We start from the raw sequence: 13,733 nt of genomic DNA, 5'->3' as shown, positions 1-13,733 counted from the left end.
AAAAGAAAAATGTTTGGGTCAGCGTGTGCATCATAATGAAGAGTGTTTATATGTTTGTCATACCACCCACCCTTAGTCTCCTATTATAGAGCAGAAAGCATTAGTATGAGCTGTTGATCTGCGTTCATAGATCACATTAAAATGCATGTGTGCACTTGTTGACTTGGGACAGAGTCCAGGGTAGACTGAATGACGAGCGGAGCTGAGCTGATGGAAATGCAATTGTATTAGAGAAATTTTAACCAAAAGGTAAGATATATTGCATAAAATATGATGTGTTTTATATATATATTGGGGAGACCCCAGGGAATAACTCAAACTTTATTGTTCTCTCATATAATCTGTTGTGCTTAATATTAATGTTTAAATAAAATGGTGTAGTGTGTGCAGATTTGCAGCATAAACTCTGAATGACAGACAAAATCTCTGCTTTATTTCAGTAATAATTGTGGGTTTAAACATCACAGTGGATGAGAAACATGTAAGTTGAGTTTGTAAGGACAGCAATACCTGGTGCATACTGAATAGAAAATAAAGGCACAATACTTTTTCCAGGACAGAGATGATGCTGGGTTTCAGCTATAAGATGTAGCCATCCTGCACAAAAAGCTCCATTATCATCATAGCATTATTAATTTACAGATAATGCATCCTGTGGTTTTATTAATATTTTCCGTGTAACAGGCAATCAAAGATTTTCAATTCGGGTTTGATTTGTATGTGAAAACCAGCAGTGCGAGGCATAAGGTGTCTGATTTGTTTCTGCGGAACAGAGAGAGACTTGTCCTCACAACACTGAGACTTGATCAATGAAAGTAGCAAGAGTAATGTCACGCTTAGACAGTCCTCCACACTCATGTGTGCTGAGAGTAATATGAACCTGGGAAAAAGAATATCAGTGAGGGGTGATAGTAATGGCAATCTATGAAATGAATATTTTTTTAATAGTTTAAAACACATGTGCAAAATGCTTTATTTAATAGTTCTCATGTACCTTATTGTAAACATTGAACCACTCTGGATGATGGTCCATTTTCTCAGCCTGTAGTGCTACTCTAGACATGAACCCAAAGGCCTAAGAAGGAATGTCATTCACATTAATAAAAATGATGCCATTGGTGTGATGTTTTACATGCAGCACTCTTACTGTGCTCAATGAAATAAGATGATAAATAATAACTAGTAATAACAATAATAACTAATGTTATGTGAACGCTCACCTGATTAAAGTCTTTGAAAACAAACTCCTTGTAAAGGGCATCCCTGCTCACTACTTCAGACCACTGCGAGTTGTGGAGCATAGGGAGGAGCTGCTCCCTCTCCTCCAATGTCAGAGCCTGAATCTTTCCAGCCTGTATAGTTACAACAGACACATTACAGCTTTGCTTTAGTTAGTTCCTCATGCCCTTGTGAAAAGACTTAGATACACCAAGACTACCGAATGACTACTAATAACATTTTTATGTATTTCCTTATGTATCAGTGTCATGTTGATGTCTGAAAACCTCAGAGCTCATATGCTCTAGCACAAAACATGTTTATTTTTTGTTTGTTTGGTTTCATTTTTCCAAGAAGAATCCCATTATCTTCTGCAAACCGTTCTGTATAAGAACTTTTGTTCTTATACATTTTCATTCATCCTTCTTAAGTAACCGCTTTATCTTCTATATCAACAGACTTGATGTGGATCCAGAACCTGGGAACAATAGGAATACCAGTCTATCTCAGGCCACCATGTTACACATTCACACAATCATATTATGGGCAACTACTCTTAGCCAGTCCACCTAACCAAAAAATAAACCAGGACACCATAGAACCTCAAGGAAATTCCCATTGACATTTAGGACATCAATGGGTAAAAATCCCAGTGCTAACCTGGGACTGCAAAACTGTGGCGATGCAACGCCACCTGTATTATAGCAAAATATTGCTAGCTAGCTAATCTGTTCAAATCCCATCAACACACTTTAATCTGGTCTCTTTGGTTTTCTACGTGATGGCAGTGATATGGGTGCCCTATATTTACTGTTAAATTCCCATTTGTATGTATAATCATCATGTACATAGAACCAGTATAGTATTATTTTGCAACGATTCATCTCATTACTGCACCTCAATATGCAGTTCACTGGTTCCTACCTGAATGCACTAAACAGTGTATCATGGTTTTTAAAATAATAATTTTATTGTGATTTTTGTAATTTTAACTTAGTCTTATTATTGTTTTACACGTTGTTGCTTGTACTTGGTTGTGTCTATGAACTGGCTGCTGTAACATTACAATTTCCCTTTGCGATTACTTTAGATTTATCTATCTATATTTGCATTACTACACCTTTTACTCAGACTTTAACAGCAGTGCAAGAGTTACAGTCATTTGGCAGGGGGACGTTTCAGAAAGGAGCTCTGTGATTGGTTGCAGTGGAGCACATCTGGATGCAATGATGACTCCAGTTTTAAGAGCTTTTGCCATGTTTTCCCCGTGTTTCATTAGAGGTCATTGAGTTATATAACCCTTTCCTTTTAAATGCCTTATATGAGTCATATGAGTATACCAGTTAATCCTATTTTCCAAGGGTACAACAAAAAAGATTATTGTAAAAACAAAATGCAAAAAAAGGTTTCTGAATATTTACCCATATTATATACCAAACCTACAATATTAAGTTTCCATTAAAAAAAAGCAGTACATTTTATCGGAAGTAAATGACACGTTTAAAGGGACAAACCTAAGATATAATCTTGTGTATCCAAATCAAGCCACTGACATATTTTTATAGAAAAAAATGCATTGATGCATCATGATTTATTGCATGAAATAAATAATGATTGGATAAACAGCGTGTAACGGCAGATCAGTAGCATTTTCTCTGTATTTGATGTCGACTGTGCAGCTCTGAGTGTTCATGAGTGACATCAGCACTTTCGTGACAGCAAACTGCGAAACAATGAAGCTGATAACGCCGTCACACATCAATCAATCAATCAATCAATCAATCAATCAATCAATCAATCATCCGTCTCTTAGCAACAAGTCTTTCCGGCGTCCAGCAGCTGACACGAGTCAGTATAATGTACATACAGCTCGTGGAAAAAAGTACACAAAATTTTAATATCGTGACACACAGACTGGAAAACCTTCTGCGTATAGAGACGTACATTAAATACATTCTGCATGTACAGCCGCTCTAAGAAACAGGAGCAGCAACAGGTGGAACCCATTTTAACTTTTCAGCCTTACTATAAAGTGCGCGTATTGGGAGAATTATGGCTAAATATATTAATCAAAGCTGTAGCATTGTAAGTCTGGCCACTGTACTCACCATGTTTGTTCTCAGAGGAATACTGCCCTTCTACCTCCTCGTGTCTCCTGCTCTGAATTAAACACAACCCCATAACCTGCCGTTCCTTAAGCACCGCCTTCTGCGTTGCGATTGGCCAGTATCTCATATTTACAGGCAGTCTCGCATGTCCATTGGCCACCCATCTCCAAACTGTACAGCAGGGGGTTGAGTTAAGCACAATTAGCAGTAGCCTGCTATCCAGCTGCAGAGCCGTGCAGTGACGCCGTGAAGACTCCGCCCCCCACAGGCAGTGCGGATGAAGCGTAGCGGGTGCATTATCCGTGCAAACCAACTGAAATCTACTTAATGGACCTGGAAGAAAAAAACCCGCAGCCATGTGTAGGTTTTGGTCCGACTGTCAAGTATTCAAAAAACGGCGCTTTATAAACAGTCATTAATTAGGACAGAGTCGTAGGGGCCTCTGTGAATTAAAGCTAGACACGTCCATGATGCCGCCATCTTGGAGAGGGCACATTTAGCTCTTTGGCTTGAATTTAAAATAAGATCTTCCTCCAAAATGCCGATATTTGGATTACATTGAAACAAGTACTAGAAACCAGAGAGCAATGCATGCCTTCTCATTCCTATAGACAAGTTTTCCTTTTCATAATGTCGGCTTATTTTTTTTTTTGTTTGCATAGCACTTTTAACAATAGACAGTGTTAAAGAGATATATACAGTAGAATAAAAATATCAATTTCAGCCTCAGAAGTTCGTCCCTACAGGTTTATCCCTAAGTGTATCCTTAACGAGCAAGCCAATGGCAGCAGGCCTTCATTTACCAACTTATTTCTTATAAATAATAATGTTAATATAACTTTTTTCCCACTGTACTGCTCCAATTAGGTGTCGCCACAGCGTATCATCTGTCTCCATACACCCCCCCCCCCCGTCCTCTATATCTGCCTCTTTCAAACCAACTACCTGCATGTCTTCCATCACTACATCCAAAAACCTCCTCCTTGGTTCCTCCTCTGCACATGTCCAAACCATCTCAATCACACCTCTCTCACCTTGTCCCCAAAACGTCCTACATGCGATGTCCCTCTAATAAAAGCATGAATTCTAAAATCTTGAATTTAATTTACATTGTCATAAATTTTGTAAAGAAATGTCTGTATTTTGACAGTGTAGCAGTGCGGTGGTGTAAGGAAGGAAGGCCATTTGTTAATTTATAAGACTCACATTTGTTTTGTTAAGTGTACAAAGTCTACATGATACTCAATCAATGCAATGGAGCAGATGATGATTAGAAGTCTTTATTAGTAGCTCTGAATCTTAAGCATTAAACCTTTGCAAATCTTTTTATTAATTTGTAAAATATCTGAATAGAGTGATAGGTGGGTTCTGACAAGTACAAACTCCTGGCCCAGTATTTTCATGTGTGTTTGGTTGATGCTATAGTAAAACAGAATTTGAAAGCATGAGTCATATGCTGAAAGCATGGGAGTTGGCAGCCATGTTTAAAATCAGAAATGATTGAAACAGTGCCATAACCACCATGGGAAATTTCCAACACCTTTCTGTGCTCTTTGAACTCTTTGTTTATATCTTCTGTAGCCTGTAATAAAATAGATCTGTTGGGAAGCAACTGATTATGGAGCTCTCCATGCTAAGACATATTTTCTGCATTATTCTTCTCACAATAGGACAATGTGAGATGACCATGAATACAGGTAGCATACAGTTTACTACTAGAGTAAGTGTTGACATTTAGGAATTAGAAACTGAATTATTTGTGACATTTTAATTGTTCTGTCGTTTCAGTGCTTTGTAAGCCTTTATGGCTGTCCTAGAGTGCTATATGTTTTTACTAGTGACTCGTTTTTATCACAGCACCAAGAAATTTATGAGTGTGAAAAAAATATGTTCTATGAATGCACCATGTTTTGTGAAGTTGTGTTAGTCCGGTAAACTGCTCCTTTTTTGTGCATTAAGAAAGGCTAGAACATATCTTTTATTTCAATAAAATGATGAAAACCTATTTGATTTTGTATTATTAGTTGTCTAGAATTTCTGCTATATTTCTAATAATAACAACAATTTCCCTAATATTATGGGAAATACATTTTTTTTTATTCAGTCAGTCAGTAGTTCTATGATGGTACATATTGTCATTGTGTGTACATTGTGTCTAAGCCATAGTTGTAAGAAAATGATCAGTTCCCTGTTAAAGCAGTGCAATTTTAAATTGCAGAAACTACCCTGAAAATGGACCAGGCCTTACTAACAGTCTGTAATCAGATGTCCTATGGGCTTGAAATTCTCTACACTTCAGATTACTGCTATAAGGTATTACTTGAAGGATTTAATTTTTCACTTATCATAATGTTCTGTATATACATTTGCTGATTTGTGTTCCATAATTCAAAATGACTTGTACTGGTGGAAATCATAAGCAATTCCATCATTAGCTAACATAATTGGCTGAATATTATATGTAATATTCTAAAACATCAACAATTTTATGTTTTCTCTTTAAAATATAATACAAATTTAGGGCCAAACAATTTATATTTAAAAAAGTAATATGCACATACTGTCTGCAGTGCTTGTACCAACATTTGGCTCGCATGGAAGCTGGACCAGGAAATGTGTCTGTGGTGCTGCACACACCATTCACATTAACTCTGAAAGCCTCACCTGTGAATGCCACTAACACTTTATGCAGGTAGGACTAAAAGTTACACTGTAGCTGTACTTTAATAACCAGGTTGTTTCAGATACACATTTCTTTTTCGAATTGCAAAGTAGTAAAATTGAAATCTTTCGTTTAAATGCAAAATCTTTTTTCATTTGGATGGATTACTTAACATCAAGATCCCTGTCTATAAATCACTGTCTATATGGATAGTCTCATTCAATTTATGTGGGCTAAAGCACCTTGACATGCTCTAAATATACAGCTTTAATAGCAGGAGACTCCATTTGCAATCTCTTAACCTACATAGACCACAGTGTGTCAGCATTTGACCTGACTTTAGGTCCTAGGTGCTGGCCTTTGAAGGATATCTCACATGCTATTGATCTTGCTGCCATTTGGGGTTAATAGGAGCAGACAATCAGAATAACGAAAAGAGTCTTTTAGACAACAACACTACAAGGATCTCCTGAAGCCCTACCTAAAATATTAAGCACTGATATTCAGTATCCATATTCATATATTATAATAATTTAAGAGTCACCAAAAGTGAAGCATTCTATGCAGGGTTTTGTTATTAAAAGGGTGGTGGGAAATTAAACAGGTATCTGGTGGCATAAGATGAGGTGCTGTGTCTTTACTGCATGGCCCTAGGCTGGGGTCTAGTCTTGTGCTTCTTAAAGATCAATAGTGAGGTCCCTTTCCAGATGGAGCTACTATTGATTTACCCTCCCCCTCAAATGAACATAACGGCTGGTATGTCATCCCCAGAAAGATCAATGAATTCTTGTAACACACACTTTTGGGATAAAACAGGAGATGATTGGTGCTTGTTGAATGTGATTAAGAAGTGCATTTCTTCCTGCCGTGCTCTAGGTGGCTCCCTCAAGCCTCATGAATACTGAGCCTTATCTTTCACTATACAATCAAATAAAAGCGATGCTGACTTGCCATTTTAAAGTTCAGAGTTGAGTAAGTCAGTTGTAAATAACACTTGCAGCTCTTGTATTGATAATTTATGAAACAACATACTAAGTGATGTATAATAATCACACAAACAATGTGCTGTTATAGTTACAAGCTATAAATGATAGTAGATGTTAAATAAATTTGCTTAAAGTTGAAGGACGGAATTACATAATGACTTTCATAATATGGTACACAGCCGTAAGCATTATAGCCCCACATCGTTTGCCAAGGTTGGTGTGCACTGGGTTCTGACCCCAATCCCACTGAACACCTTAGGATGAATTGAAATTCAGACTATGTGCCAGACCTTTTACCCAACATCATTGCCAGACCTCACTAATGCTCTTGCAGCTGAATAGGCAGAAATTCACAGAGATGCATTCCAAAATCACGTGAAAAGCCTTCCCAGAAAAGTGATGCTCATTATAGCACCAAAGGGGGTGGAATAAATCCTAAATGGTATGTTTATCATGATCATAGGTATGACTGGTCATGTATATTTATATTTATATTTATATGATTATAATATATATATTATATAAACATGTAAAATATTCAACATGTTGCAGCTGTAACCAGAAACTTTTAAAACTCCATTCAAATTATAATATATTTTATTATAGTTTTATTTTGGATAATCACAGTCATATTGAAATTCTAGATGTCATCAATCATAGTTAGTATTAACTTTCAACTTTCCCATTATTCCAGTTTAAGCTATCTTTTTGAAGAGGCAGGACATTATTCTTTTTGGGTCACACCTGGAGATGCACTTAAAGTAACCTGCTCTATTTCTCTGGATAAGTTTCCACATAACACATATCAACGTAAGTGCAAACTACTTGAATTATTGTGTAACACAATGCCTTTTTTCTCAGTTTAGCAGACAGGTTTATGCTGTCGGAACATCTCTAAGTTTCTACCTCTGCTTACAAATTCACACATCACCTAAACTATATGATTTACATGTCTGTAGTTACAAAACAGAAGTATAATAACATCTATACACATCGTACAGTGTAACACTTAAATCATTGCTACCTGTGATTTAATCAAATCAAAGATTCTGTTGGATCCGTATGTCAATATGAATCGAAACATCTTGTGATCTTGACTTCTGTGGAAAAATGTTTTTTTTTTGCATCCCAGGGGCTGGATCTGTACAATATTGATTCAATAAGCTGCCCCTTCCTTCAAAAAAAAAAAAAAAACAGCTAAAAGGAAAGCTTTTCTGCCATGTTTGTTTTGGAAAATGCCCCATGAGAGGAGCATTGTGGGAAATACATTAGAGGAGCAAGGAGGATTAAGACATAATGGGATTTTGAAAGCACCATGCTCCATAATGCAGAGTCTATTTAACAATAGTGCAGATTATGTTGTAGATCAGACTTTAAGGGTAAGTAACCATTATCTGCTAGATATATGGCCAGTGTTGCTAAACTCTGGCCCGCATGATGAGCTTCCATTAGCCGCACTGTCCGGTGATTATATGCAGGCTCCGATGGGCTCTCACAGCTTAAGTAATCGGCCTGGTGATCAGCTGGCTGGAGGCAGAGAGCACAGCAAGAAGCTGACCATTGCACACTGGGGCATGACCAGAATGTGCCAGACCCATAGAGTATTTTTCCTCAGTGTTATTAACAAAGGCTTAGTCATTCATGTATTTATTCATTCATCTCTAGTAATCACTTTATCCTGGTCAGAGTCATGTTGAGGTTTAGCTTGTGAACACCATCACTACATAAAAAGGAAACTTCAGTGTAAGCAGTCAAGCATAGTTTACAGACATATTTATTTGCATCATATTTGTAATAAAAACCAGGTGTCTTCCAGTCAGTAGTATGCAAGTATATTTATAATACTGTAAAATGATTGTCAGAGTTTATTCCAGGTTTAGCTTGTTTGTAGCATTAATTAATTGTCATTAGGAAGAAATAGTTACCAAAATTTACCAGAAGATGTATTATATTCCAAAATCCTATTAGACATTACAGTAATATTTTTAAAAATCATTAAAGATCTTTAACCACCAGCATATCTGTTTATAATCATGGATTATGTAATGCCTTTCTTTGAAATAGCTATTAGAAGTTTTAAATGCTTTCTAGTACTAGCCTTGATATCAATTCTTGATAAATGTCTTTAGAATTACTCAGAAAGTCTATTTAAATGTAGCTGAGTATTTCTTCTGAATCAGAACACAATGTCTATAGTGTTATAAATAGACAGAACAAGTGCTTCATTTGGTCTTTGTTAGGCCCTATGGACTTTATTACAATGTTTTATGAAAGTAAAAAACTAATGCCAATGAATTATATTTTACTGTGGACACACTGAAGTAGTTACAGTTTAAACATGCAGTTAGTGCTGATTAATTTCCTCTGCATGGTATAGTAGTCCTTCAGCTCAGTCATCACAATGGAGTTTCAGTACATCACTGCTTTTTTTTTCCATGGTGTGTATTCACTTGCTGATTGAACGGCCATTTCAGTGTTTGTTTTTCCAAACAAACGCCTTCCCCTTGCACCTGTGGTGGTTGGCAGTGTTTCACTTTTTCTTCTGGAACTTTTAAAAAGTGTACCTTCTGGCAGACCCAGTCATGTGTTCCATCATGCACTGAAAAAAATATATTCTATTCCACACTCTCTTACTGGTGATCCAGGGTTTTGGTTGCACAGATTGATCTGCAGTGACAAGTGTTTTTTTTTGTACTATGCAACAGGAAACTATTGGGCTCTTGAGAGTCTCTCTGTGATACAGAGTGATTGGGTTTCAACCCTGCCCATAAGATTCACAAAATCATGTAGGCATGTAAATGTAAAGGCTCAAAGCCATTATTTCACTCTAAAAAATGGTTCACAATGCAGTACAAACAAAAAAAAAAACATTCTGGCGTTTTAATGGTGTTTTTATGTAAATATGTGTTTTGTGGTAGGAAGAATCAGTTTCAAAACCTTGCTGGAAAATACACAGTGGCACAGTGGTGAATGTAATGTCTTGAACAGTGGTGAATGTAATGTCCTGAACATTTTTGTTTTGCTGGTATTGATTCATGTATCGACAAAAACGTAGATGATTTTTTCCCATTAATGCTGAACCCTAATTAAACATAATAAAACCCGAGCTTGTATTAGTAGTGATGTTGAAAAAGGTAGAGAAGATACTGAGAAATTATGCTTATGTGAGAGATAACAGAGATAATAGGTTACATTTTTACTCGATTAAAAGTGTCCACTCAAATGTATTTTGTGAAACAAAAAGGTTGCTACGTACATAAACATTAAAAGGGAAAGGGAAAGCCATGTTTTCATGTGCAACTTTTAAAATATCTTTGTGTGATAGATTGAGGTTTGCATAAAAGCAAGTGCACCTTTTTGCAGGAAAGACACCATCACATATTTGTACAATTGGGCAAATGCATGATGCTACGAGGTTTGTTAATAAATTAGTCAGGAGCAAAATGTGCTGTAAATAACTGATCTCATTAGCTATAATTTTAGTTAGGTTATTTTAGCTAAAGGGATCAATGCTATAATTTACCCTTGTATTAGTAGAGAAAACAAACCCACCTAGCTAACTATCATCAATCTTCTAAGCTAAAACATTATTGGATGCTAATAAAACCATACAGTTGATACACAGTGGGGTCCAAAAGATTATTTGTCATAAGATATTTTGAAGGTGTAAATCAAAATGTAAGTAGGTAAAGAAAATGTAATTAAAAGTAAAAATATTGCATTTCAGTAATACTCAGGTAAATATGCCTGATACATGTAATACTTATGAAGTATGTAATGAACTACATTTCTCATGCGTTAAACATACTATAAAATCCTGTAGCTTTGTCAATAAATGAATGTTACAAATGCATATAACCTTCTGTTTGTCTCTTGCATTTTAAGGAAATCATCATGTTAGCCAAATATTTTAGAGCGGTCAATATTTAATTATGTGTATTTTTACAGCTTTGTGGGTAGCTGCACTTGTTCTAGCCCTTTTGACCTTTATTTGGGTCTCCATCCATTTTCTGTCCAGGTAACACCTTCTTATCAACACTCTTAGCTCAAAATGAATCATTTAAAGCAACGTAAATGTAACTGTATCATCTTAACCATCACCGTAATCAATTACAGCTAATATTATTTGTGTGTGTTTGGCTTGTTATAGCAGAGTTTTTGAGTCTGATAAGGGAATTTTGCCAAAAAAATATATGAACACTATTAAGTAAATGGAACGAATCGTATGGAATAATGAACATTGCTGCATGTGCTTAATTTCTTATAATTGCTTATAATGGGTGTTCGATATCGCTAACTATGCTGACACCTACTCTGTCAGTGATGTCTGGGCTACTCCAAACTGTTATAATAACTTTTTATTCAGGTAAAACTGCCAGTGTATGACTGCATGACAGAGATGCTGGTAGTGTTTATTAATCAGTTCCTTGTAAAAAAAAAATAATCAGGCTTACAGACTCATTATTATAGTCGTACATTAGCATTTGGAATTCTTTGCATGATATGTATACATGACAATCATATTCAATAATATATTTCCTGTATTATAGATGTAGCTGCACATTAAGGCTCAAAAAGCTCATTTGTTGCTGTGAAGGTAAATACTATATGGAAAGGGTAAGTGTGGTAGAAGACAAAATAGCTTACACATTGCTAACAATTGCCGCTTCTGGTTAAATGCACATAATATTGCCAAGTGAAAATACAAGTTATTAGAAAAAATAAATAACAGACGAAATACATTATTTAATGTCCCTCGTCTTTTTGTTCGTTCAATGTAGAATGAGCTCTAGTTTGATTTGGATGGTCTTAGACTCCTAGTTTGATTAGCCTGGTCTGTAGCACTACATTTAACCATTGAAAGAGCCAGAGCAGGAAGATGTTTGTGCTAATTGCTTTGTGATGGATCTTTCTGCCAGCACAAAACCATATGGGAAATGGGAAGCTCTTCCTTGTCAAATGAGAGATACTGTTCTTGCTCACTGAACGTATTCATCTAGTCTGCTATATTAACAAAGGCAACAGTTTTGACCACAAATATGCAGACGATTGCACATTTGCTCTAATATTTATCCAAAATTATGTCATATTTTACAACCTGGTTTTTCTTTCCAGAAACTCATGTTCAACTGATTCATTTATAATAATTTTTATCATTATGTTTGCTTTATTAAATGTATATATATATGGTATTCATTATTCTCAATGTGCATACTATGTTTTTTGTATAGGAGGAGACCACAAATCAAGCCAGTATGGACCTAAGCCAACCAAAATCATCCCGTTTAAAATCATTAGACACATTTCGAGGGTATGTTCTATTCAATGACTGAAATTCTTTTGATATTCAAGTCACCACACGCAAAAATTGCTGTCAGTATCACATGCTAAATATTTTTCTGTTTAAAACTATGTTTACTAAGAGTATCTATTTGATATCTACAACCAAGTTAGCTGAAAGGTCACAGACTGGACACAAGCTCACTTGAACCATTGTTATCTAGCGGTTGCTTGGGGCATCATCTCTAATGTCTTATGCTTCTATGGAAGAGAACAGTGGATTGCTGTTGGCTATGGGTGATGCGATTTAATCTGGAGGCCCAGCAGGATGTAATAGTGGCTGGAGGGCAGACACAAAGCATGTTTCTCCCAAAACAGGAAACCGCCATGGCTTTGACCTCCTTCTTGCATAAAATTTGATGTAATAATACTGGCAGCATATCAGCACATATTTAACAGCCTGCAATTTTAAAGCTGGATAGGATATGAGTCCTTAGATCAGTACCTGAGTAAAAGAGATCATATGGCATTTAGCTGGAAATATATGCCAACAGTGATTATTGATAACTTTGATAAATTGGGATCATATTTCATGTTACTGGCACTTTTGGACCCTGGCTGCTCTGTGTAGATTAAAGCAGGCTTTAAAGCCTGGGTAATGAAATATTAAATATTAAGACAACTTTTCTAACAATTCCGTTTCCAAAGTACTCTAGCAGTCTTACTAACAAAATCCTTTTTGTATGGGTATATGCTTTTTTTTAAGGCACACACACACACACACACACACACACACACACACACATATATATCTGCAGTTTGAAATACTATATATATATATATATATATATATATATATATATATATATATATATATATATATATATATATATATATATACAGTATTATATATATATATATATATATATATATATATATATATATATATATATATATATGTGTGTGTGTGTGTGTGTGTGTGTGTGTGTGTGTGTGTGTATGTGTGTGTTGTGCTTGTTTTTAAAGGTAATTTGGTACTTAATGTTCCAGTAACTTCTGCCACATTCTCATAAAGAGGAGTGCTTATAAAACCAGATGTTTTAATCTATCTACACCTGCTTGTGCTTGTTGAAATGCAGCAGCTCATTTTTTTTATTAAGCCTAATGGATTTCTCTGTGTCATGCCAGGCTCTGTAATATGCCTCTATAGTGTGTCTATAATGCCTGTGTAGGTATACATTAACTATACATGCAGCTATAATGTAACAGCAGTTATAGATGTTTATCCTACCAAAATCCCTTTTATTATATTATCATCAATTTTGGCTTGTGTATCCTGACACTTGACAGCTGTAATCATGATTGCATGCATTGCGAGTATTGCCAAAATACAGTCCATGCTTTTTTTGTAAGATAGAGTGCCTTGTTAGGATACTGCAATTGTTTACATGTTTACATGTAAAAGTGAGAATTTGATAC

The 13,733-nt window shown here is 35.7% G+C and overlaps 2 protein-coding genes across 9 annotated transcripts in view; one reads left to right on the top strand and one right to left on the bottom strand.

The window, feature by feature from the left end:
- Positions 1–89: 89 nt before the first annotated feature.
- The window catches only part of si:dkey-192p21.6 (uncharacterized protein LOC565246 homolog), a 31,792-nt gene continuing 18,148 nt past the window's right edge, over positions 90–13,733 (top strand). For 2 of the 8 annotated variants that reach the window (XM_046871415.1, XM_046871405.1), the window contains exons 1-3: positions 4,935–5,023; positions 5,545–5,639; positions 5,897–6,018. In XM_046871415.1, coding sequence (XP_046727371.1) covers positions 4,945–5,023; positions 5,545–5,639; positions 5,897–6,018 — 296 coding nt within the window. In that variant the 5' untranslated portion in view covers positions 4,935–4,944. Of the gene's footprint in view, positions 250–4,928; positions 5,047–5,544; positions 5,640–5,896; positions 6,019–6,084; positions 8,354–10,922; positions 10,993–11,524; positions 11,592–12,205; positions 12,286–13,733 lie in introns of those variants that run through there. The other 6 variants (XM_046871425.1, XM_046871459.1, XM_046871451.1 and 3 more) reach the window with 6 other exon arrangements.
- On the bottom strand, positions 412–3,441 carry pcbd1 (pterin-4 alpha-carbinolamine dehydratase/dimerization cofactor of hepatocyte nuclear factor 1 alpha). The gene is made up of 4 exons (XM_046871481.1): positions 3,327–3,441; positions 1,221–1,352; positions 995–1,075; positions 412–880 (listed from the first exon to the last, which is right to left on the bottom strand). Exons 1-4 carry the CDS (start codon positions 3,327–3,329, stop codon positions 788–790), a joined length of 309 nt encoding a protein of 102 aa, XP_046727437.1. The 5' UTR covers positions 3,330–3,441; the 3' UTR covers positions 412–787.

The sequence above is a fragment of the Silurus meridionalis genome, chromosome 2 (genome assembly GCF_014805685.1).
Source record: "Silurus meridionalis isolate SWU-2019-XX chromosome 2, ASM1480568v1, whole genome shotgun sequence".
Lineage (NCBI taxonomy): Eukaryota > Metazoa > Chordata > Actinopteri > Siluriformes > Siluridae > Silurus > Silurus meridionalis.
The sequence above is the reverse complement of the archived record's forward strand: the minus strand, read 5'-3'. Positions and strand labels throughout refer to the sequence as shown.

Coding starts and splice junctions, on each gene's coding strand:
- pcbd1 (XM_046871481.1), bottom strand. Junction 1,076..1,220: donor TTTTCAAAGACTTTAATCAG/GTGAGCGTTCAC, acceptor ATTCCTTCTTAG/GCCTTTGGGTTCATGTCTAG. Junction 881..994: donor GGTTCAATGTTTACAATAAG/GTACATGAGAAC, acceptor TCTTTTTCCCAG/GTTCATATTACTCTCAGCAC.